This window comes from Dasypus novemcinctus, chromosome 2 (genome assembly GCF_030445035.2).
Source record: "Dasypus novemcinctus isolate mDasNov1 chromosome 2, mDasNov1.1.hap2, whole genome shotgun sequence".
Taxonomy (NCBI): domain Eukaryota; kingdom Metazoa; phylum Chordata; class Mammalia; order Cingulata; family Dasypodidae; genus Dasypus; species Dasypus novemcinctus.
Genome location: NC_080674.1, coordinates 37,423,128 through 37,449,984, shown reverse-complemented (window position 1 = coordinate 37,449,984; position 26,857 = coordinate 37,423,128). Strand labels below are relative to the sequence as shown.

General features: G+C 43.8%; 1 protein-coding gene across 15 annotated transcripts in view; it reads right to left on the bottom strand.

Annotated features, from left to right (window-relative positions):
• Positions 1-26,635, bottom strand: part of RAI14 (retinoic acid induced 14) — a 153,279-nt gene extending 126,644 nt beyond the window's left edge. For 3 of the 15 annotated variants that reach the window (XM_071207744.1, XM_071207745.1, XM_071207749.1), the window contains exons 1-2: positions 25,838-25,979; positions 3,143-3,223 (exon numbers count right to left, since the gene is read on the bottom strand). Coding sequence is in view for 9 of the 15 variants with exons in the window: in XM_058307666.1 (XP_058163649.1) it covers positions 3,143-3,178 (36 nt within the window). In the remaining 6 variants the exon portion in view is untranslated. Of the gene's footprint in view, positions 1-3,142; positions 3,224-25,622; positions 26,001-26,520 lie in introns of those variants that run through there. The other 12 variants (XM_058307652.1, XM_058307656.1, XM_058307671.1 and 9 more) reach the window with 9 other exon arrangements.
• Positions 26,636-26,857: the final 222 nt, after the last annotated feature.

Below are 26,857 nucleotides of genomic sequence, written 5' to 3'. Positions count from 1 at the left end.
GTCCCAAATATGCTCAGGAATTAAAACAACTAGATAATGACATTGTCTAACCAGAGCTCAAAGAATCAGACCCATTCCTTACTATTCTCACATATACCTACCCTGGATATGATGTCAGTCTGAGTCTAAGTCAAATATCCCAGAAAGGACATGCAGATTAAAACTCTACCTACATGATGGTCCTGGAGTGGCAGAGTAACCCTAAGGCCATCCACAGAGGGCTCCTTTGGGCCAAGCTTGTGCTTTTTAACTCCTGCCTTTTGCTCTCAATGGCCACAAGCTGATCTGCACACAGACCTCCCAGACAGGCTGAAATGTAATCACCCCAGTGGATCACCTGTCCTCTCTTTATGCAAGCAGGTAAACATGATCTGCTAGCCCTCTTCTTCCTACCCCCCAGAAGCACAAAGAACCTTTTCTTCCCCCTTCTCTCTTCAGCCTCATGCAAAGACAAGCAGGAAAAGTTTATGTCTGAGGATTCAGGAGAGTTCTTTGACAGAGACCACTCACTTTGGGCAAGGAGAATGGCAGTTTGGCTCATTTAGCTGAACATAAACATTTTAAAACTTGTTTTTCCATGTAACAAGCAGTGCATGCATATACATACACAAAGAAATTCAAACTGAAAGGTATATACTGAAAAGTAAGCCACCTTCCCCCAACAACTTGCAGTTGCTCAGTTTCCCTCTTTATAGAAAGCAACTGTTCCCAGAGTATTCCGCCCTCCAGACAAGATGAACTTTTCAAATCCAATTTTTTAATGTGGGCTCCTGTGTAATGTAAGAGAAAGGAACAAACATTTCCCAAGTATCCTCCGTGCACCAGATGAGATTTACATACATTCGAGCATTTACTCTTCACCACCTCCTTGTGAGAATAATATTATTTCCTCTACTTTTCAAGTGTGGAATCTGAGGCTTGGGAAGGCTAAGAAACTTGGTGAAGGTCACAAACATGGTCCTTGCTCAAAGTCGCTTTTCCAGGCTGCTCCCCAGACTGCCTGCCCTGCTTCTTAAAATCTATGCTCCACCCAGGTTCCTTTTTCCAGGACTACCTCTGCTCAAAATCTGGTTCGACAACTTACAGCCAAGTCCCTCACCTCCCTGGGCCTCAGTTTCCTCATCTGTAAAATGAGCTTAACACTGTAAGGTTTGGACAAGATTAAATGAATTTCCTGCAAAGGAAATTCTGTCACATTGTCAACACTTCTTAGTGGTCAGTAATTATTATCATTATTGTCATATGACTGATTAACAAACTAGGATCAGAAACACAGGGTTTTCTTTTTTTGTTTTTTGTTTTTATTCCCTCCACTTAGTTGTACACTGGTTTGGCTTTGGGGAGCCACTTGGGATGAATCTGGGGAGCCATTTAGAAAGAGTCTGGCTCCAGTAACGCCAATCTCCTTTGCTTCTCTCCCCCAAACCTGCTTCTCAAACATTTCTTCTCTTGGCACCAACTGCCAAAATAACAGCCTCTTCTGCTGCCAAATCCCAGAAGCTTTTACTAGTGTTATTACTGTCAATTTTTCAAATGATAGAAATAGTTCAGTTTTCATTTTAAAGCTAGTTTCCAGCAATACCTTCCCTACTGCCACCAGTTTTTTAATGTTTAAACCAAAAGTTTATGCACCCATCATTACCCCAAGCCCCTGTTTGCCTATCATGGAACTGCAGAGAGATGAAATTTTGTTAAAATAATCTCAGCTTGCATAAATGGAAGCTACCCAAATTCCCTTGGAACAGCAGCGGAGGCGGGGGGCACATGACACGACACATCCATTAACCTGGTCACACCATTTACAAACCCATATCTGCTGAACTGGCAACATTTTCCAATTAATTACCTTTTCCTTCATAACTGAAAGCAAATGAGCTACGTAGGCTGGCGTGTCATCCAGCCAGCAGGTGAGGTGGTTGAAGGAGGCTTGCCAGGGGAGTGACAAGAGCACAGGGCTAAGGAAACCACAGGAAGGAGGCTCTCACCCTGGCCAATGAGTGGCTATTGTGACTGGCCAAGCCACCTCACATCCTCTGAGTTTTAATTTACTTACTTGAAGAATGAGAAGGTTAGGCCAACTTTTTCCTGAGAACCCTTTTTACCTTGACCTGTAAGTGAGACAATATTTTGCAATCATCGCACAAGCATCTTGTCTGGTCTGGGTCTTGTTGGGGCAGTAAATTACATGTCCTGATGCAGCCAAAAAGTAGGTGTGCGTGAGACAGGGCTAGCCATAAATGACACAGCCTCCACTTACTGCAAAAATGCAGTTGTGTCAAGTTGTCAACTTATAATTCACAGCAAAGCAATAAAACCCAGGGTGCACCTTTAATTACCTAATGATAAATGAACACCTGAGCAAGTCCATTCTGAGGGTGACATATCTAAGTTTCCATCTAATACCCTTCCGTGAATTTTCCCCATTAAACAGTTTTGCTCAAAGCATCTAAAGTGCAGCAAGAGCAAGACTGGAATCCCTACAGGACTTATGAGGTGACTTTTTGGTAAAATATAATTGTGTATAATCCCTCTGCTATGCTCTTTCCCCCATTTCCTGCTCTAGGAGCCTTCATTTCATAATTCTGACATCATAATTGATTCCTCCAATCCAAAGTCTTTCAAAATGGATAATAAATAAGAACGCTAGTAATTCAAGGGAAGTAAAGCTGCAGGCAGCAATACATGTTGTTTTCTCACCACCAAAGCCTTAACAAAGTTAAAAAAAAAAAAAAGATTCCTAAAACGGAAGGATGAACCATGCTAATATGCAATTCCTCAAACTGCCTTCAAGAGACTTGTTTCCTTTAAAAATGACACTCAGAACCAGGATTTTGGCAGCTTTAGAAACGCTGAAGTTTTTACTGCTACTTTTCTTTAAGATGTTTAACTTGACCTCTTCCTCTACAAGGCACAGACTAAAAGTTTTTTAAAATGCCAGTTTTGAAAGCTATGCACACAAACAGCAAGGAACCTAAAGCATGCTATTCACAAGTCACCCTGGCTGAGGCTCAGGGTGCTTCTGTGTTCCGTCGTTTATTAACCCACTGACATCACGGTGGGAGAGGAGGCCTTTTTCTACAGCTCCTTGGAGCAGGGAGAGGGGTCGCCAGACAGTGAGTCACAGAGTTCACGGAGTACTTACATCACTCTTCCTGAACTTGGCTTTCAAGCTCTTCATGTTTAGTCCATTCAGGCTTCCAAAGCTCTAGAGATTACTCAACACCTAAACAGAGAAAGAAAGACAGTAGGTATCAAGGCTTGCACATAAACACCATCGTATTCTCTCCTGGTTAGATTACAAGTTGGGGCCATGGTAGGAGATGAGGTTGGGAGGTTTTAGGAAGGTGGTCAAGAGTTAACAGCTGAGAAGTGGTAATGTGGTAAAGTATGCATACGTTTATGCTTCTTATACTATAAATGATTCAAGTTCATCAAAAATTTGAATTTTATCCCAACTTCCCGAACATTAAAAACAGAATAAGTTTAAGTAACTGCTTAATAGTCATGGTACAAAATACTGTACACAGATACTAAACTGGCTCCCTGATACATTCTTCATATTACAATTACGTTCTCTACCTCCTTTGGAGAGGCCAGTAACGAAGAATGAGATGGAAAACAGTTCATACTCCAGATGCCATTCCTTCCCTATTTATTTTTCTTAGTGTGGTTGTTTCCAACCCCTCACCCAACCCGAAAAGCACAAGTGTAGTTAAAAATTCCAGGAACAACAAAACCTCCCTTACAAAATAGCCATTCCTCAGAGGGCTTTTCTAAACAATGCAAGACTCTCCTGGGCCCTGCTGGGACCCTGCAACTCTGAGATGGCACTGGAAGAGTCTTAAGCAACTCTCGCTCGGGAAGCAGATGTGGCTCAACCGACAGAGCGTCTGTCTACCATACGGAGGGTCCAGGGTTTGATCCCCAGGGCCTCCCGACCCGTGTGTTGAGCTGGCCCACATGCAGCACTGCCGTCCTCAAGCACAGCCCTGACATGCAGGGGTGTCCTCCGTGTAGGGGAGCCCCACATGCAAGGTGTGCGTCCCAGAAGGAGAGCCGCCCCCTGTGAAAAAAGTGCAGCCCGCCCAGGAGTGGTGCTGCACACACACGGAGAGCTGACGCAGCAAGATGAAGCAACAAAAAAGAGACACAGTTCCCCAGTGCCGCCTGATAATGCAAGCGGACGCAAAAGAGCACACAGCAAATGAACACAGAAAGCAGACAACGGGGGGGAGGGGAGAGAAATAAATAAATCTTAAAAAAAAAAAAGAAACCATCCCTTTTGGGAGGGGTCTGCAATCCCTTCGGAATTGGGAAAAAATAAAGGGAAGGACATTCCTAGTTTTCATCAGATCCTGAAAGAGGACTGTCACTATTCAAAGGTTAAGAGCTTCTGCTCTAGTCTATGCTGCCCATTTTCCAGAAGTAGAAATGGAGATGGTCACAAAGCCTGTTTATGATGGAATGAGAACTAGACCCCAAAGTTTGATTCCCAGTTGAGTGCCTTTTCCACTGCACTACAGCTTTAAACTACAACCAAAATGCAGAATGCTACACTAAAATATAGTATGGTATATTTTCCATCCTTAGACCCTAAATACACGAAGGCTAGAAACCACTGAAATAAAATGTGAAAGCTGTCACCACATAGCCAGTGCTCGTAAATGTAACTTCCCTCACCAGACAGGGAGTGAGAACAGGTGAACTTCAACAGTACTCTCCCAGCTGAGAACTAAGGAATAGCCATCAAGTGCTAACCATGGCTCACCACCATTTTTCAAAAGCCTTTCAAGGTCATCTCATGTTCTTCTACCAGCCCACCATTTCTAGACAAACTGATTTGAGGAGACAGAGTAGGGAAAACTCATCCTTCATCATCCATCTCCTTGCCACTGCCCTCAGAAGTCATCCGGCGACCCTCTGGCTTCTAAGGCATTTACTTTCATTATTGCTCCTGCCAGGAGCAGGACCGTTTGATGAGGGGCACAAATCTCATCATCACTCAGTGACATTAAACTGCAAGCCAGGCCGTTATTGCCCCCTCCCTGTGGTCGCTTTCAATCTGCCCAGGCTCGGCAGAAGTGCCAGAATCTGTGTTGCCTTGGAAACCGTGCACACTCTAATTACACATTGCTAATGGTCAAGTATTTAACATAAAGAGGACTGGGCTGGGGCCCCAACCCAAGGACAAACTCCAGGACAGTGTTTCTTGAAGTTGGCCCCTGGATAATCTGCATCAGAAGGATGTGAGGGACAGTTTGCTAGGTGCAGAAGCTTACTCCCCGCCCTACAGAATCTCTGGGGCCAGGTCCCAAGAGTCTGAGAGTCAACCAAGTTCCCTGGGTGAATCTTTTGCACATTGAAGTTTGAGAGCCTAGAACTGAGGTAGCTCAAAGTTGGGCTGGTTTAGAAAACAGCCCTTTTTCATGCCAAAACAACCCTCTCTTTTGATGACTCCCAAGTAGAAATAATGATAATCAGATATTCCCAAACTATCCCTGGCTTCTGATCACTACACCAATTGTTGAAGGAAACGGAAATCATCCTTCGGTTCAGTTCCTTCCACCCGCTGGTCAAAGTGCTAACAACCAAGGAAAGAGGTTAGATCTGTGCAGCAGGAAAGGGAGACTAGAGAAGCCAAGGCTTGAATAACCCACAAACTGTGGAGCCCACCTAGGCGGAACCACCCAAAGTGCCTTTCATTCGTAGTTTCAGGCAAAAGTGGGTAAGATTTTTTGTTTGGGATCACAGGGGCTTTTGTGGGTGTGGTGCTATTATTTTTCTTTGTTTTGCTTTTCTTTTCTCTCTCTCTAAACATGGAAGTGAGACGTATAAAAACTTCTAATTGAACAGGATTAAATAAAGTAACTGAGCGCAAAAGTTCCCAGGGAAAGGTATTAGATGTCAAATGAAAGCCTTCCTAGAGCTCATGAGTGTGGGAGCTGGAAAATTCATGGGCTTAACTCCAGGAGGAGGGACGTAAAGAAGTCTGGAAAACCGTCAGATAGTAACACCAGAAACAAGAACTGCAGCTAGAGGTAAACTTACTAACAGACAGCTGTTTTCCTGTTTTAACACCTGAAAGCTGTGGCTAGTGGTAAGCAATCTGGCCCCTGGAGCGATGCCTGGCCCCCTCTGCCCCTCTGTGTTCCCCTCCGGCCCCGGATGACGCATGAGTAAATCAGGGACTTGCCTTTCTTTCTTAGAGCCCCAGTTCCAAATCCCAAATTTTCAAAGGCCAGGCTGGGCTACAGCCTATTTTGAGAAAAGTGACATCAATCAATTTAGCAAGTGTACCCCAGAAAGATATGTTCTTAAATTTAATCCATTCCCGTGGCTATGGATCCATTATATACAGGATCTTTTGATGAGGCTATTTCAGTTATATATGAGCCACCTCATCCAGGCAGGGTCTGGGTCTTTTTTTTTTAATCCATATTTTTAATGAGAGAAGATAAGCAATATTTACTTTTTTACCCCCCTCCCCTTGTGGCTTTTTGCATATTATCTGCTCTCAGTGTCCATTCACTGTGTGTTCTTCTCTATCTGAATTTATTTATTTATTTTATTCCTCCCCCCTTGGGCTTGCTTGCTGTCTGTCTGCTCTCTGTGACCATTCACTGCACATTCTTCTGCGTTTTTGCTTGTCTCCCTTTTTTGTTGTGTCACCTTGCTGAGTTGGCTCTCCTGGCGCTTATAGGCAGGTTGGCGCTCCGTGGCATCTGCCAGCCAGTGGCTCTCTCGGTGTGCTGGCAAGCCTGCCTTCACAAGGAGGCCCCGGGATGCGAACCTAGGGCCTCTCATATGGTAGATGGGAGTAAATAAGCCACAGCCACTTCCCCAGGATGGGTCTAAATCCTCTTACTGGAGTCTTTTATAAATGGAATTGTGGGTAGGAGGGAAGAACAACAGAGAAGAGAGAGAAGAAATCAATGAAATCTGGAAGAGAAAGGAGAGACCCTGAGATGCCACCATGCCACCATGCACCCTGCCATATGGCAGAGGAGCCAAGGATCACCCAGTGGCCAGTCTTCAGGAAAAAAAGCATTACCTTGATGATGTCTTATTTTGACGTTTTCTCGGCCTCAAAACTGTAATAAAGTACAGATGAGTTTAAACCCATCTGCTTTGAGCAGTCTAGGAAACTAAAACAGCAAGTCTACCCTAACGGCGATCCTTGGAAAAGCCACTTAATCAGGATGCTTAATTCCAAGGAGTTGCAGTGAAGCTGAAGTAAATGCACAGCAATCTAATGCGGATATGAACAAGAGAGGTCAAATGTTACACATTTATGGGAAAAGTTCTCTGAACTAAACTCTCCCATTTCAAGCAGAGTGAAGCCAACCTAAACAAGAGCAAGAATGCTAACCATTTTATGACCTGCTCAATTCAAAATAAAGTCACTGAAACAGGCTTCCACTGGTGGCACATCATCAAGGATGTTTTGTTGATAGGTAAGGATCAACCCATGCATCGAAGCAGTCTTGCTACCCTCTCATTTGAAAGACTGGATCCAACAAAAGGGTTTACTTATTAATTCATTTTCCCTTTAAAAATTAATGTAACTTTCAATCAGAGCTGAGACAAGCTTATCTGATAAAATTCTAGCCCAAATTAAAAAGCCTTGATATTTAGCCTCCAGAGCTTTAACACAAATAAATGAGACTTCTTTAAGTATTAAAAACTTAATACGTGTGATGATGAAAATGTTCTAAAATTTACTGTGATGATGGTTGAATAACCTGTGAACATATAAAAAACCACTGAATCTTACACTTTAAGTGGGTGAATGGATGGTATGTGAATTATGGCTCAACAAAGCTGTTGTGTGTTTTTTTTTTAAAGTAAGTTAATCAGCTCCATTAGGTCCTCCAATTCTTAGAGCGAGGAAAGTTCCAGGTCAGAAACTACTGGACTGGCTGAAAAAGAACTTCAAAGGAACCAAGGTGTATAATGCATTGAATGCTAAAATGCGGTTGCTCCTAGAAGATTTTCTGTATTTAGCTATTTCTCTACCACATCCCACCTGATTTTGAAGTGGTTAGAAGAAAATAGTTCCTCTCCTCTGTCTTTGAGCCACTCCTACTTCCATCCACGCTCCCTCATACCCCAACACCCACAGACGGCACAAGGTCAATTCACAGGACAGTGGTGCCAATGCTGTGTCAGCACGTAAGGGACCTCCTGGAGCTCTGCCCTAGGTATTCTGATTCTGTAATCAGAGGTCAGGCCCAGAAGTCCGTAATTTGTTTAAACTCCTCAGGTGCTCAGGATGTTCAACTAGATTGGGGAACCGCTATTCTAGACTCAGTGATATTATATCCATTACGTACACTTTCATTTGAAATAATCTAGAGATGTTATGCAAGTAGACTAGATGAATATTTCTGAGCATCAGCTAGGTTTGAAACTTTAACAATAATAGAGGCAGAGGAAGCCCTGATAGTCTAAATTCTAAGAGAGCAACCAGCTGATTACTCATGGCCACTATAGAGCAATATTAACATGCAAAGGCAGATGGAATATGTATACATATATACACCTTTTCCTAAATCACAAGAATAAATAAGCGTTCAAGAAACCATACTATGTTTCAATAGTGGTGGTTTAAAAAAAATCTCCTCTGAAGTGTCTTTGAATTGGAGGAGCAGAGTAAATAACAATGTCCCCTTGTTTGAATTTTTCCATCATGAAACATGAGGCTACTTCTGCCACTCAAGAGCAACACTGGAACACGAATGCGCCCCAAACATGCTTCAGAAGTTTTTCTTCCAAGTTAAAAAGAACATCAGACTTAAAACCGACTAGCCTGAAAAAAAAAAAACAGTTGAACAAGTTCTCTCCTTGCCAGCATCGATCTCTTCTCCCTCAAGTGCTTGTTTCCCCAGCAGACAGTAATCTCTCTGCAACGAAAATGAGAATTTGAACCTAAAGCTGTATATATAAACTCAGCTGTCTCAAACTGGCAAAACAGATACACTCTGTAAAAGCTGTAAAGGTCTCTCTCTCCAGATGACTCCCCTGATAAAGATGTCCCTGACAACACAACCCCTCCATCATCTGCCCCCAATAGGGCAAGAGTCAGCTAGAAATACCTGTAGACATCAGACTCAGAGGGTACAAACTATCAAGCCAGAGTGCTCGTCCAGGAAGAACTCTCTTGCCTTTCCTTTCTCTAATCTTCAGACCCCACCCCTGCCACTATACTGCCACCCCTACCCCGTTTTAACCACTGCAGCCCTAGAGGGATCAGAAACCATGGTAGGAAGGTGGAAGAGGTGAGTGAGCAAGATAAAGTAGGGGGAGAGAGGAAAAAAGGGAAAGCTATATTGAACTTTAAACCAAAGTTGGATTTATTATTATTTGAAATTGGACTTTCTAATTTCCGAATTGAGAATTATTTAGCAACTGAAATTGACAATCGAACTTGTTTTAATGTAAGAATAATCAGAAAAGACAGATTTCCTCCAGACCCAGAAGATATACTAACTCCACTGAATATACTTTAAAAGAGACAGCGGGACACTAAAATAACGTCGCCTTATGATTACATCCTACAAGTCTTACTTGTTCAGCAAATCAGAAACATATGAGTGAATGACTGAATGAATAAATGAGCAGTCTTTACAGCGCATTAATTAGGGGCCAGGTGCTTTCAAACATGTTATTTCTTTCATTAATTGTCTGAGGTTCAGGTTTGTTAAAGGACTTGCCCAGATGACAAAAAAGGGAGTTGTCTAGGGAAAAAACAACAACAACAAAAAGCAGACATAAAGCAATAGTTTCATTTTGGCAGTGAATCCTTTCTAAAATACATTAATAACTCACATTTTTTCAAGGAAAAGAAAAATAAATGACCACATTCCTTTTAAACCATAAATGTCATTCAGATATTGTATCATAATAATTATGTAGTAAAACTCTCTTGAGAACATTAATCTCCCTATATTCACAACTTGCCTTCATCTAGAGGATGACATTTCTCTCTGGAACTAAATACATCATTCATCTTTCAGAATAAAACATGCCATCAACCAAGACTGATTCTTGGTCCATGAATCAGCCAGAGTCAGGGACACTGATGAAAAAAAAAACACAACACAAAAAACAAACAACTGGCTGGAACTCTGGCAACATTACTATCTGGTCTGTCAAGTCTGCTGCTCATATGCTCCAGTGAGCCTACCTAAGTCCCAAGGTTACCTCATGTCCTAAATCCATCCAATTTAGAAAGCTTGGGCTTAATCAAAACATGCTATCTCTGAAATACCCAAAGCATTCTACAACTAAGAAACTTCAATGATTCCTTACGTTGAGCTCATTCTGCCCTTCTTACTCTAAGTTTCTGAATCTTTTTAATGTTCAATTTCATTATTGCCATCTATAAACACCACAGTGCCCATCTTTCAAGGAAAAAACTGTCCTCTGCATACCTAGCAATCAACCCCATATGGCAAGACGTGTAGGCCTCTGTGTGGGCACGCACCTTAGCTTCTTCCTCCAAAGTCTGTTCCCTGAGTTTCACCAATCATGTAACCCAACAGAACCAACAAAGTTTCAAAATAGAAGTCTAATACTCCAACATTACTGGTGGAAATTAAAAGGGGGCAGCCACTTTGGAAAGCAGTTTGGCAGTTTCTTAAAAAGTTAAACACGAATTTACCATCTGACCCAGTAATTCCACTCTTAGATATCTAACCAAGAGAAATGAAAACCTTGTACATGAATTTTTATAGCAGCAGTATTTATAATAGCAAAAAAGTGGAAATAACTCAAATGTCCACCAACTGGGTAAACAAAATATGGCCTGGCCATACAACAGAGTACCATCCAGTAATAAAAAGAAACAAAATACTGACACATGCTGCAACAAGAATGAAGCTCCAAAAACCTTACGCAAAATGACCACATATTGTATGATTCCATTTATATGACTAGAAAGGGCAAATTTATAGAGACAGAAAGATTAGTGGTTATTTAGGGCTGGCAGCAGAAACAGGGAATGATTGCAAATAGGCATGAGGGATCTTTCTTGGGTGCTGGAGATGTTCTAAAACTAGACTGTGGTGCTGGTTGCACAACTCTATAAACTTACTAAAAATCATTGGATTGTTTATTAAAACGGGTGCATTTTATGGAATGTAAATTATACCTCAATCAAGCTGTTTTTGAAAAAGAACAATTGCCAAAAAAAAAAAAAGGAGGCCCACAGGCAAAAGTTTTTGGTAGTTAAAAATATCTTTAGAGAGAACAAGAGGGCAGGCCCCATTTATGGTTATATGTAACCCCTCTTTTTACTCTAGAAAGATAAAATTGCCAAAAGCTGGCTGCGTATTTCACCATCTCTTTTGTTTGGCTAAGTTTCAAAATAGGGATAACCTGGACTCTCCAACATTCTGGAACACTGGAAATGTCATTTATAACGATCACAATGGGGTGGGTTTGGCCAGCTCACTCTCTACTTGGCTATCCAGTGTCTTACATACTTTTCAGAACATATGGGACAAATAATAAAATAGATTTTATGAACTCTGCTGCCACAGGAGTAAAGGACTGAATGGAGAGCGCAAAAATTACTTCTGCTGCCCCAACTATGGTGTTTGAACATCATTCAAGTATCATGTGTTAAAAAATATATATGTTTCCCACTTCCAGTCCAAGCGAGAAGGGGTGCTTGCCCTCTTGAGGACAGTTTTCACTTCCTTTAGCATAGCAATGCTGCCGTGTACAGCTCTCGTGGACCTAAGACGTTCGGTTTGCTCAGCAGTGGCCCCTTCCTCTGCTAACCTAACTGCCCTGCTTTTCAAAACCTACCCGCACCCCAACCAGGTGGGTTGAGTACCTTGGGCTGGGAATGCACCCTGGGCAGAGCTATTCAGACTATCCCTGGGATTCTCAGACTTGGGAGAAAAGGTGCCAGGAGACGTGGAGAGGGCAGAGAAGATCTTCCTCTGCTGGAGAAGCTATGGCCTGAAGGCTGTCCAAGACCCTGGTTCTAGCCCTGTGCAGAAAGCGATACAAAGAGGAGGATGTCAAGTAGGCAAAGCACAGTGAAAGGAAGGTCCCTGATTCCAGGGACACCTGGGGCCCTGGCACAGCCACACCCTCTAGCCAGGATTCTGGGTTGCTTAGACCAAAGTACCTGCCGAACTATAAAGCCAAACCAGCCTAAGCTAGTTCAAGTTGGATTTCTTGTCACTTGCAACCTAAGAGCACTGACAAATACTTTGGTGCCTGCTTAGATAATCAATCTTGCTCAGGCTGTCATCTCAGACACCACAGAAACGGGGGCAGCCTAGAACTTCAAAGGTACAGTGGCAGCTTGCATGTCTGTCAGCTCAGCCCATTTCTGAAGTCAGGTAGCTAAATTTACTTTGTGAACCTACAGAAGTGAAATGTCTGCTCTATGGACTGTAAATGAGATGACTCCCCCCCCCCCTCACCCCCCCCCCCCCCCGCCAGTGCCCTGGGAACCTGCAGGTTAGGGAGGGCATAGTTATCATCCGTTTGGCTAACTACCCCAGGTCTGCTCTGCACCACGCCCGCCCTCCCCCCACCCTCCTCCAGGGCACTCCATCCATTCATTAGCCACCTCCACCATTCTGGTCATCACGGAGGACCCTGCCAGCAGTCCCCAGTGTGCGTCTCCCAGGCTATTTCCACTATGAAAGTTAAGTACTGCTTTTTGACCTCCCTACAGGAACCGGGCCAACAATGAAAACAATCATGATTAGCTGGAAATCAATTGCATCTGTCCATTTTAAAGCCACAGTGACAGCTGGGTCCTCCGGTTCTCTGCTCCCCAGGGACTTGGCTCCAGAGACCTGAGGGGGCATGAAGGAGGGAAACAGGGAAACTGTTTCTGGAGCTGAGGGAAGGATGAATAGAGAAAACCTTGGGGCTAGGCAGGAAGAGAGGAGGGCAGACAGTGGAAAAGGGGCCGGGGGGGAGGGGCCGGGGAGCTGGGCTCAGCTGCATCAGGGGGCCTCAAAGCCCAAGGCTGATCCTCTGGGCAGTTAATCCTTGAATAAAGGTGGAGATTAAATATGCAAACACACTGTCACTCACCCCAACTTATTCTAAACAAGACATCTGGATGAGACTCTAACACAATGGCTCAGACACCAAGGCAGCTCTACCATCCAAGGGCCTTCTCCCAGCCCACAGTAGCCACACTTTCGCCCTGCAAGCCACATGGAGAGACTTTCAGATCTTTTTCCACTAGAAGTCCCAGGCTCTCCAGGCCTGTGGTATGGGAACCCGGAATCACCTGCCTCATGAAGATAAACTCCTGCTGAATTTTATACCCTGGGCCTTCAGAATTACATGGATAAATTTTCAACCGCTTTCTGTGCTTAGGAATAAAAAGCAGACAGAGAATGAACAGAAAAGAGGGAATTCTTCCATTAATAGTAGCAAAGGTTTATTGTGTTCCTCTCTATCTTTCCCCACCCACCTGGCACATCCCACAAGGCTACATACCTCCTACTTGATGCTGAGAGGGTTTACAAAATAAAAACACCATGGCTACTCAAGAATTTGCAATTTAAGAGAAAGACAAGGGAAACTACATGATTTTGTTCACTCCTAGGCACTGACTATCAACTTGGGCCCTGTGCAAAGGTGATATAGAAATGTGGGCCTCATACAACAGTGTCTACAAAATCAGCCTTATTACAAAGAAAAGTCCATGTAGATTAATGCACTTGTGAAAAACAAGAGATGCAGATTTGTAAACCAAAAACACAACTGTTCATTGTACCACGTGTAGTCAGTTTGTGGTGATGTTACAGTTATCTAGAGAAAGTATTTAAAGCTACCAGGCAAGATCCCAGATGATAGGTAAAGACAAAGGGAAGCTTATAGAGGGCAGTCTTGATGTGACATGGTACAGGGGTAACAGGACTTACGAGAAGACATGTTACTTCAACTGGCCCCATCCAGGACTTCAGCCATTAGCCACACATGGCTATTGCGTATTTGAAATGTGACTAGTGCAAATTGAAATGAAATGTACTCTAGTGAAAAATGGGCAATGGTTTTCAAAGATTAACTATGAAAAAGGACTTTAAAATATGTCATTAATAAATCTCATTTTGATTACATGCTGAAACAATATTTTGGATATATTCAATAAAATATATTAATTTCACCTACTCCTTTTTTTAATATTTTTATTGCAGCTACCAGAAAATTTTAAATTACTTACGTGGCTTGCCTTCTATAAAATATGTAAATATACATATAGAATATACACATATATTCTTTAAAAAAAAAAATATATATATATATATATATATATACATTTTATTGGTACTGGGGCCAGAGATTGAACACAGGACCTCATATGTAGGAAGGTAGCACTCAACCACTGAGCCACACTGTTGGACAGGATGATTTCAATTTTCCCTTTAAAGGTTGTGATGATAATATCAATTTAGCAATAAGAGCAGCATTTTCTTATTACTAACAAAGCACTCATAAAATTTAGAAGAAAATGTATATGCTGCCTGCTTTAACATTCACTTGCCATCACAAAACCATAAAATTCATTTCTAATGAACACTGCAAGTTAACGATAAAAGTGATTGAAAGCTACAATTTAGAAGACTCAATGCTGCCACATGAAGAAGGAATGATTAACGGGCAATTTTATTTCAATTAAGACTAAGACTTCATTTAAGAATAATTGTCTATGCAAACATAATTATTACATTTTTATATATCATTCAGAAAGCATGTCTGTATTTTTTTCTTTATCAATACTTGGAAATTTTTCCTAAGGATTCAATTGAGAAGTTAACCTCACCATCGCTTAATGCTAATTACCACCATCATCAGTTTAGCCAAGACCCTATTAGACTATGATTGAAACATTCTGGTATGAAAGAGTTTGTTAATGCAATTTGGGATAAGACTGGTGACTAGTAGAGGAAACATGCCTTTACAATGTCCGCATTACATAATGATCTAACAACAGAAGGACTAACAAGAGGAATAATAATGCAGGTAACTATAGTTGTAAACTACACAGATGTGTTACAATATGGGTCAAGTCCTCTGTGCTGCTGTAGGCTATAATGGCATGCATAGTAACGTTGGCTAATATATAAGCAGTCTTTAAAAGTAGATTGATAAAGAACATGATAATGATAGCCATAATAGGTATTATTGACTTGAATAATTACTTTGCAAAATTTTATTTTACATTCAAATATTTTATGTTTTTTTAACTTTTATTTATTTTTTATTAGAAATGAGTGTTATTTCATCCTCTTGACCACTCTGGAATTAGATGCTATGGTTATTATTCCCAGCTTCCAGATTACAAAATTGATGCACAAAAAGTTTATTTGCCCAAAATGGCACAGCTCATAAATGGAGGAAGCTGGATTTAAACTGAGGTCTGTTCAGCTCCAGAGTCCAAGATCCAAGATTTGGCTGCATATGAGGCAGCACCAATAATAAGAATTAAAAAAAAAAAAAAAGCTGGCCAACAGTCCAAGCTTTTTACTATTAAGAAAAAAAACAAAATCAGATGCCTTTAAAGATGGAACAATGTCAGAAATGCTACTGGCACATACAGAATTCCCTCTAGGAAGTCAGATCACCAAAAGGCACACACTCTGAATGGATCAATTTGAAAAAGGCATTCCTCTGGCTGCTAGCCCTGGCTAGCATGTCCTTGCCTCACTCAAGGGGAGGGGTAGATTTCTTTGTACTTTTCATATGCTGAGCATATGCTTCATGAATAATTTTATTGAACTCAAAAGTCAGCAAATCCTTTTCCATACAGTGTTGCTAAAGATACCAGACCAGTAAAGGAAAAAAATGTCAAAATAATTACAGACAACTGAAGTGGCTCCTTTGCATTCAGCTGAATTGGCAAACTACAGTTGGGGGTGGAAGTTTCCCATGTTTTGGCCAATTTGGAAAAGCAGGATTCTGTATACTTAGATTCTTTTCTATAATGAGGACATTTTTATTCCTTATTCTAATACCCCATAAAAGAACTCTCTCCATGCCACTAAAAGAAAAGAAACAGTACAATTCGTCCAACTAAAGGCATTGATTTTACAATAAAAGTGGATTCCTAAAAACACCATCCAACAGGACAGGAATGGGGCTGGTGACTACAGGTGGTATTTGTTCTGGAAGCCACTCAAAAAAGCACCCACTGCCCGGCAGGCTGCCACCTATGCCGCAGCCGATATCAACCAGGATAGCGTGAGCTACTCTTTCTGTTTCTTTCAACATGGTGGATATAAACACCCACTTTGAATGTAATGAGAATCAAATGCCCTTTGTTCCAAGAGGTATGCACTTAAAATAATCAGGGGCTGTTTCAAAAGAGTGAAAGAAAACAAGCTTGTAGCTGAACAAGGCACAAAAGGTAACAGTCATCAACAGATTGGCGGCAAAACAGTGGTTGGGTAGATATTATTTTGAGAGAATCACTGCACTCTGTATGCCTGTCTCTGACTTTTACAGGAAATGCAATAGAAAAAAATAAATAAGCACATCCAACGCTGTATACAGTTGTAAAACAGAGAAAGAATCCAATTATGGAAGCGTTGATTGCCGACATATGGTTAGTAGCAGAAGTGATTTTTCCCTTAAAAACCTCCTAGGGGATCCTGGATGGTGGGTATATGGCTATCAACTATAGTTTTTATACTTACAGTTTGGACAGTTTTTATCTGATTTTTAAAAGGCTCATAGGAAAGAAACGTGAAACATCTTTCTTAAAGGAGAAAACCAGCCCCAAAGGGGAGAGGGGATTTTTTTTACAAAAAGATTCAAGACGGTTCTGAAAACCTTCGAATCCACTTGCACCCATGAGGAATGGGATTGGCCTGAAATAAGATCTGCTTGGAGAACAGAGGAAGGCCATCGCTTTTGCCCAGTGTTATGCCCTCTTGCTGTGACTCAGCCCTCCTGGGGCCCTGGCATATGTGTGTGCCCTACCGTCTTATTTTCCTTTCCGTTGACTTTCATAAGAAAGAAAATGCAATCCATCACTGATGAGCCTTCTGGCTCACGCATCCCCCCGTCCTCCGAGTGGCTGGGAGAGGCTGTGTATCAAATGCTTCTCACAGCAGTGAAATGACCATGGTTCACAACTGTCCACTGCAAGTTAGCACGACCCTGCACTTTTGAAAAATGATCATTCCCTTCACATTCCTTAAGCATTCTTGCCAAATCAAAAGATGCAGCACAAAATCCGTTAACTTTCAGACAAACACTGACAGACATGCTAATGTGGGTCTCACATGGGAGGTGGAGGTCCCGGTTTGTGCTGGACACCTGGCACCAACCCGCTCCTTTTCTGACCTTCCTGCCACTGCTCAGTGTCATCTGCCCCACGTGGGACTCCCATTTTCACCCTCTTCTCCAAACCTATCTGTCTTCTTCATTCACAACAATTCCCAATTGCTAAATATAGAACTACCAAGGTCACTGTCTCCATTGGTGAGAAACAAAAAAGTACAAGATTTAGGAACCCAGAGCTTTGAGAAGCTTAATAAGGTTCATGCTTAGTTTTGCCTCTTTCTAACTGTGCCACTTTCCATTCCCTCCACTAGGCCTCCATCTCAACTGTAGAATGAGTTCCCCAGCTCACACCAACACTATAAAGTCTGCCTTATACTATAATAGGTTGCAGACTAGTTAAAATTCAAAAGCACCATGAGGGCAGGGATTGTCATTTTTGGATGGCTCCTCAAGCATTCTGTTAATATTGTTTTCTCAGAGGAAATGTGGAAATGAGTAAGCTAAGCCTGGATGTCCAGGAGCTGACAGGAGAGGAACAAATTGCCTGGCACATAGAAAGTGCGCAATTCACTCAAACTTTGTTGAAAAGGCTTGCACTGTGAGTCCTCTGTTATGGGCCGGACAGTGTGTCCTTTTGCTCAATTGACCAAAGAGGCCTGAGGGCATTTTCCAAGGTGGATACTGATGGAACTCGCTCCTTGAAGTATGGCCGACAAGTCAGTCCCTTCGCATGTCTATGCCACGTAACTGCAGAAGGATGTTTTTCTCCGGAAGAACAGGTTTCCAGCTGAAGGTGACTCCACTGCTAGGAAAGGTGACCCTGTCTTCCCTAGGCCCCCATTAAGGGCGCCCCATCAGGCTGGGAGGCCAAGATGAGAAAGACCAGTCAGTTTGGGATCCTTTCTCCACTGGGCCACGGAGTCAGAGGCTACCTCAGTGAGCTGAGGAGTGTTGCTGGAAATCTACAGTTCCCTCTGCAACAGCCAAGCCAATATGCTGCATCCAGAAAGGAGTGGATGGCACAAGTCCAACTCTGGACCAAGAAACACATTCCCTTGCTGGGAGGAACGTAAGGCCCACCCTTAGAATTCATCAGGTCTCTGAGAAAGCGTCATACTACAGAGCCACTTATTACTTCTAAACAGCACTTTACTGCATCTAGTAGATACAGTTCCTAAACACAGGCAATGGTATGTAGATGGTTGGCATGGAAACCAGAGTCTAATTTTCCAATGGAGGGTATAAAAGCCTCAATTATTGCTTTCCATTGATGTAATGGCAGGTTATCAAACTGTCCTGGGAATTAGGGCACATGATAGAAAACAGACCCCTTGTAATTGTGCTCTTCACCCTTGCCAGGTGGCTGTTACATGTAAACAGGATAAATGCAACAAGGTCTTCCAAGTACAGACCTGGGGTTCTTAACCTAGGGATTCCAAAGTTTCATAAGCAGGCTTAGGGAAGGGAGTTCCATGACCTTCATGAAACTGATAAAAGGAAGTTTCTCAGGCCTTTACTTCCCACCAGTGAACCCTGCCAGTTTTCTTTTCTTTTTTTTTAAAAGATTTATTTATTTAATTCCGCCCCCCCCCCCAGTTGTCTGTTTTCTGTGTCTATTTGCTGCATCTTGTTTCTTTTGTTCGCTTCTGTTGTTGTCGGCAGCACGGGAAGTGTGGGCGGCGTCATTCCTGGGCAGGCTGCACTTTCTTTCACGCTGGGCAGCTCTCCTTACGGGGCGCACTCCTTGCCCGTGGGGCTCCCCTACGCTGGGGGACACCCCTGCGTGGCAGGGCACTCCTTGCGCACATCAGCACTGCGCAGGGGCAAGCTGCACATGGGTCAAGGAGGCCCGGGGTTTGAACCGTGGATCCCCCATGTGGTAGACAGACGCCCTAACCACTGGGCCAAGTCCGTTTCCCAGTTTTCTTTTCTTGCTGACTTTCTATCACTGATTCCAGCCAACAAAAGGGACTGAACAGATGTTGTGAAAGTGAAAAGAGGTAAAGTGACTGCTGTCACCGTTAATTTTAGAACTGTTTAGCTCTTTTTTAAAGAAAATAACACATTCTAGATTAAACAAACTAAATTCATCTAGAAATCATAAAAGGAAAAACACAGATATGATTAATTTTGGTCTCACCAATGGCAATACCTAAGAAAAACTGGGTTCAGATTTGCTAAGAAAGTAATATAATAAATGCTCAGCAGGGAAATTGGCACACTAGGTGATGAATTGCTTGTTGGGTTACCTAATAAACTTTGGTGCTCCACTACATGTCAATTTAAGAAAAAAGGAAAGAATAAGAGTTAAGGTATTTTTTTTCCACTGTACAGTCATCCTCTGGGATTACAACCAATTTTTCTCAGGATTAGATTCTGTTCATTTAGAAGCAGGGATGAATAAATCATAAGAACTTCCAAAGGTCTGTCCTGGCCCAGGCATGACCAATGGCTGTAGAATTTATATGGCAAGACATTGTCTTCCCAGGGAACATTATTAACTTCAAAAGGGAAGAACTAGATCACAAGTAGATTAGATAAGGGTGACACCTACCACACAAAGCCAGCTGATTCAGCAATGCAGACATAACACACATTCTTCCTCAAAGGGTGGACACTGACAATAGCATGTTTCTTATCTATAAGTAAGAAAACTGAGGCTTAATGAGATGAAATGGCTTGCCTGGTGTCAACCTAACTGGGTGGGGAAGGGAACTACATATTCTAAACTTCAACCTGAACTTTGCCTTTTGGTTATTGTCTAAATTCCACTCTAGACTAGGACTGCTCTAAAGCTGGTGACTACCTTTCAGGGACTTTGTAACATGTGTGTTTAGTTCAATAACTCACCTACTGTGTAACTGAATATAAAACTGAAGAATGAGGCATGTGCCCTTCAATCAAATAAAAGATTTTGTTTTGCTTTGTTTTTAAACACATCATTAAGTCAGTAAAATTACTTATTAAAATACTGACTGAATTAACTGCTGCCTCTCAGTGAGTCTGATGTAAAAGAGGAGGCTAGTTTTCATTCATTGTAGATTGCTGTAGATTGCTAGGGCTGGGAAATGGATGTTTGATTAACAATCTTGTTCTAAATTTCTTGAAGCCACCTGTTACTTTTCAGCTCATAGGTAGCTAGAAAACAAAGAGAAGAAATCTCTAAATCATTTAACCATTTACTAATAGGCTTATTATAAGTCTATGCTGAAGATTTTCAGCTTGAGGGTTAATTAACCCTATTTGAATCTGTAATACACTAATTCCTTTTGGTGTCATTTATTACAGAGGATAAAATGGTTGTTCTTCAATACTCTAGAGGTGTATTTTGTTTTTAAGGTTCCATCAGTATCATCTATATAAGTAAATAATTAATGAGAAAAAATTCCAAAGTACTTTTTCCTATCACCCATTTAAAATATACCCAAGAGTTGGGAAACGGACTTGGCCCACTGGATAGGGCATCTGTCTACCACATGAGAGGTCCGCGGTTCAAACCCCCCGGGCCTCCTTGACCTGTGTGGAGCTGGCCCATGCGCAGTGCTGATGCGAACAAGGAGTGCCGTGCCACGCAGGGGTGTCCCCCGCGAAGGGGAGCACCACGCGCAAGGAGGGCGCCCCATAAGGAGAGCCGCCCAGCGTGAAAGAAGAGTGCAGCCTGTTCAGGAATGGTGCCGCCCACACGGAGAGCTGACACAGCAAGATGACACAACAAAAAGAAACACAGATTCCCGTGCCGCTGACAACAGAAACGGACAAAGAAGAACACGCAGCAAATGGACACAGAGAACAGACAACTGGGGAGGGGGGGAGAGAAATAAATAAAAATAAATCTTTAAAAATATATATATGTGTGTGTATATATATATATATATGTATACCCAAGAGCTTTTGATGCATTTAGGTTTGTTTTGACAACTCCTATACTCATCATGTAAGGCAGGGAAAATTCAGTTGGCTTTTAGTGAAATAGCATGCACTGTAACAGTGAATGTTCTCAGCACCAAGAATTAGGATTTTTAAAAAATGTGACAGTCCTTAAGATTATTTCTAGGCCTTCTGCTGTGTATTGGTTGTTCCTGCATCATCAAATTAAGGTCATCACTTTCCTTCTTTCATGAAAAACACATTTTCCAACCCAACAAAATGCCATGGATGAATGCACAGTCAGTTAAATGGTGAGGATAGACACTGCAAAACTTCAGAGAAATACACTTTTCTGTTCTTAGAAATTCAGTGTGACTGAGATTGCTGCTGGCCTATTTGTAAAGATTCTGCATGGAATAGAAAGTAAACATTCTTTGGCTGTCTGTCTCGCACATTTAAAATGCTGGAAAGCTGTGTGATCAAGAGAAGGAGAGAAGCTGGCTGTGGCTCAAGTGATAAGACCTCCACCTATCATATGGGAGGACCAGGGTTCAATCCCTGGGGCCTCCTGATGAAAAAGAAGAGAAAGCATGCCTGCGAGGCAAGCTGAGGCCTGAACTCACAGCCAGTGCCCGGGGCAAGTGAGTCACAGCAGCAAGCTGATGACTCAACAAAACATAGACAAAGGGGAGGGTCAAGTACAGCAGGGACCAGCAATTGAGGTGGTGCAATTGACAGAGAACCTCTCTCCACATCAGAAGTCCCCAGGATTGAATCCCGATGAATCTTAGAGGAGAAAGACGAGAAGAAAAGACAAAAAGAGAAATAGATACAGAAGATCACACAGTGAATGGACACAGACAGCAAAAACAGCACAGAGCGGGGAAGGGGGGAGAGAAGAAAAACAAGAAAAGGAAAGGCGGATATGCACCCAAGCTTTGTGTGTCCTTTGAATTCAGGTTCAGGCAAAAAACTTGGGAGAACAAAATGTGAAGACACACAGGTTTTGGGGACTAAATCACACCTATCTAAATAGAGTAGTTCCTTTATAAAACCTATGATTTTTATCCTTATGAAACCTGTAATGTAAATATGACATTTGGGGCACATAATTACAGCTGGGTTAGAGCAGGTACTGTTCAAAGTTAAAAGAGAAATTTCAAGTAGAAACTATACAAAATAAACATTATAATCATTCTTTCATTCAACAAGCATTTGAGCACCTACTATGCATCATCACTGTTTTAGATATTAGGGACATGGCAGTGAACAAAAAAGACAAAACTCCTGCCTTGCTGACACTTATATTCTAGTAGGGGGAGACAAACAATACACAATATAAATTAAAATATACAGCAAGTTAGGTGATAAGTGCCAAGGTAAGAAAAATAAACCAAGGTAAAGAGGGCAGGGCATGTTGGCAAGGAGCGGCCAGGGAAGATCTCCCTGAGGTGATACCTGAATAAAGACCCAAGGGGCTGAGGGGCACAGCCTTATAAATATCTAGGGAAAGAATTTTCCAGAGAGTGAGAACAGTGAATTCAAAGGCTCTGAGGCAACAATATGCTTGACAATTTGAAGAAATAACAAGGAAGCCGAAGTGTTTAAATCCCTTCCAGTTGGGATTACAATTAGGGGCAAAATGTATGGCTAACAACTACATTTCCACAAACTCCTAGAGGAAGAATGTGTCTCTGTAAATGCTTTACCAAGGAAGGAAGAGAGCAAGGAGGAGGCTGAGTGAGTAATCAAGGGTCACACAGAGAATGACTAATGCCTGGCTGAGAGAAGGTATCAGACCCAGTACCCTAACTCAGCACCACAGCTTTGGCTCATGCTTCCACTTTAAAATTAAGAGGCATTTTTCTTATTAAAAAGAGAAAATTGAGAAAAATCAATAACAAAAGAATCTAGCCAACATAATTTCATTAAAGCCTAAAATTGATTGATTTCACTTTTTCATTCAACAGATAAAAGAGGGATCCTACAAAGTTGATTAATGAATGAATTCATCAATGCAGCATTACCTATGACTCCACTTCCCAGCAACTGTCTAGATGGCCAAGAGAAACTGGTGCACAAGGAAACATGCCTTAACATATTTATTATAGCACTGTTTGTTACAGTAAAAAAGTGGCACCAACCAACTGTCCATCAGCAGAAAAACTCTATAACAGTGAAAAGTAGAAACACTCTAATTTTCCCTTGGCAAGGAAATGAGTGTACTGTAATTTATTCATACATTGGAATTCCCTGTAGCAGCTAAAGTGCATAAAAATCTACATTTACCCCCAAAGCATAAGTTAAAAAACACAAGCTGTATGTATATAGAATTGCCATTTATGTAAAATGCTAAATGCACAAACTTTAATAAACTGTTTCGGATACATAAGATACAGGAATACCAAAACATGCTTGGGAACTACGTACGTCAACTTCATGTTAGTGGTAAGTGGTGATGGTAGGGTGGGGGCTGGATAAAATATATCAGTTACAGTTTCTTATTGGGAGTAGACAGGATATGAAGCAAATTCAGAAATATTAGCAACCCAAATGGGTAATGGATAAATGGATGTCTTACTACATCCTATATTCTTAATGCATGTTTGAAATATTTCCAACTTATTTTTTATTTTGAAAGAAACAAAGGAAGGAGAGAGAGCCAAAGCTTCTCCATGGTATTCCATCAACACCAAACTCTAATTGTTCTTAACCTCCAACCATTAGTTCCATCACATTTAAAAGTGATACTTGGTCTACCTGCCTCAAAGAAGGTTTGAGAAGTAGCTGCTGGGAGAAATAACTTCCTTTAAAGGTACACCATTAGTAAGCAAGGACACTATATCATTCCCCCATTGAATCCCAGGGTGGACTACCCATTCATTTTAGTCAATTTGAAAGACACCGTAATACTATTTTTCAACAGGGTTATTAACCACCCTCTCCCCTAAAACAAATCTAAGGAGTGGAAATGATGCAACAAAATTCATTAATGAAGAATCTCAATGCATGGAGATGAAAACCTGTGCCAGCCAAGCATGGGATGTCTCTCCCAATCCACGTTTTGCAAGCACTGGTTAAAATGACAGAAAACTGGAAACATTTTCTCACATAAAAGCTACAACCCTACAATCCGAAGGTGGGGAGAATAAGACATTTGATAGGCATCGTTAAGAAAAGATTATCAGATTAATCTGTTGGTAATAAAACTCCCAAACGCCTCACGTGAACAGGAAGCTGTGCGCTGTGAACAGAAGACTCAAAACCCACCCTCCCTGTGATTCAGATCTCCTCCAACTTTGTTAAACTCTTAAGGAAGAGGGACTCGCTAAGATTAGCCTCTGCTAAAACCTAAAGTTTGTCACATTCTCCAGAGAACTGGCAACGTTTCCCCAATCTCAGGCACATCAGTATTCTCCTTTCCCGGAAGGAAAACTGAGATCCATCCAAATCACCTGTGAGCCCGCGGGAAGGGAAGCCGCTACGCCGGGGTGAGCGGCCTCGAGTCCACAGATTTGTACCCAGTATCCTTGTAAATAAAGCGCGCTGAGCCGCGCTCCCAGGAGAAGAGGACGCCTGGATATACAGTCCAAGCCCAGATCCCTGGGAGGTCGCTTCTAGCTCCTGCACTTGCCCCCAGTCTCCATCTGCCATAATCCCGTATCTGCTACCTCCTCAAAGTCTGAGGGACACCCCCCCCCCCCCCCGCCCAAAAGAGGAGTGCGAGGTCCAGACGCAAAGGAGAGTGTGAGCCAGAGGTTAGAGGATAGGATCCTGCAAAACTGCAGAAAGTCAACTGTGGAATAAAGCTACCCAAGCCGGCAGCGAAGGGAAGGCGGGTCAGGAAGGATACCCACCCTCCTGCGCAGGGGCTTGAGGCAGGAGGCGGGTGGGCGCCCTTCCCCACCCCACGCCTCCGCGCAGCTCCACATCCTCCCACCTCCTCAAATCCCAGCTCACCCGAGCCAGCCCGAACCCCAGGATCCCTTCTCCCCGCCCTCTTCAGAACTGCGGCGGGGAAGGGGCTAGATGGGCCGGGGGCACCGGGCCGAGGCGGCGGGGGCGCGCAGGCCCGGAGTGGCCTCGTCCGCGCTGCCGGGCCGGCTGATGGGCTCCTTGGAGTCAGTAAAGGAACAATAGCGGATCCGAAGGCGCCGGAGCCCCAGCACAGCCTCCGCCTCTCGCCTCGGTCCCCAGCTTCCCCAAGTTCAGACCCGAGGCGGGTCGAGCCCAGAAGCAGGGACCCGGGCAGGGCGAGGCAGGTGGGACAGGGTGCTGACTCGAGGGCGCGCTCCGAACTCCCTGCCGGCGTCTGGTCATTCATTCCCACCCGCGCTCCCTCCGCAGCCCCTCGGCCCCCGCCTAACGCCCGGCCCCAGCCGCTCTCCCAGTCGCGGGGGGCGTGTGAAGGAAACCCCTCTCCTAACACGCTCGGGTCCTTCCTCCCTCTCTTGACCGCCCGCCCCGCCACCTCCCTCTACCTTCAGCCCTCAAATCCGTCCTCCGCAGGCAGCTGCCGGGCAGCGGCGGACAAGGGAGCGGCGGCGGGACCCTCGCTGCCACCAGGCTAAGGCGCTCCCCCGGGCGCGCGGTGCGCAGCGCCTCGCTGCCTCCAGAGCCCCAGACACAAAGGCGGGGGCGGGAGCCGGGAACCCCGCGCCGGGAAGGCTCCCAACTCCCGGCGCCGCGCACTCACCCCATCGAGGAGGCGGCTCCCCGGACTCGCGGGCTGCGCCGCCCCGTGCGCCGCTTCCCCAGGAAAACGCGGCCGCCGGGCTCGCTTCCTGCTCGGCTTCCTGCGCCTCCCGCCCTCCTCCCCGCCGCGGGGGTCAGTGGGCGCCGCGGCTCCGGGGCTGGGCCGGCCGGGCGGGGGCGGTGGCAGCACCACCACGTGGCCGCCGGGCGCCGGCCCTCGCCGACCTGGATCCAGCGGGAGCCGGGAGGGAGGCGCTAGCCGTTCCCCTCCCCTTCCACCCCGCGCGGCCCCGAATTCCGCGAGTCAGGTGACCTGGCCCCGCGCTCCGGCCGGGACCTGCGGGAGGTGCTCCGCGCCCGCCCGGCTTCTCCCAGCCCCGGCAGCGGCCGCTTTGCCCGGGCGTACTTGCGTTGCGTTTAGCTTTCCACGGATCGTGGAACCCTTCTCCGCGATTCTCTTTCACCCTTGTAACCTGAAGGTTGTGGAGATGACCGGTCCTCTAACCCCTGGAATTTGGGATGGATGACATCGCAAATAGTATATTTTTAAAGTCGGTTTCCAAAGTCGTTTGTGGTGTTGGGGAGGGGGATTAAAATCACTCATACAAGCCCCCTTCGGACAGGAATCAAATCGGTTATACTTTCCAAAATTATTGAAAGGAAAGTAAACTGGAATGTGCTTACCGTCTCTGGACTGAACCACTTGGTTGGCAGGACTGTTTCATAACAATCATCAGGTGGCAGGAGAAAAATTACCAGCGTTAAGTGCTGCTGCTGCTCAGGAGTTAGAAATGGGAAATCTCCAGCCCGAGCTGAGAGACGCTTACGTGGAACTTCCTAGGGCAAGTGTCCCGCGTCACTACTCCCGAGGACCCCCGCATCTTCTCTTCCTTCCCCAGCCCATTAAGACCCGGGCCTTTGTATCATGATGAACGCCTCCATTCCAAGGGTATGAAAACTCTCCACCTACTCACCTTACCTGAGAGGCTTTTCCATTCACCCAGTCATGCTAACCAGTTAA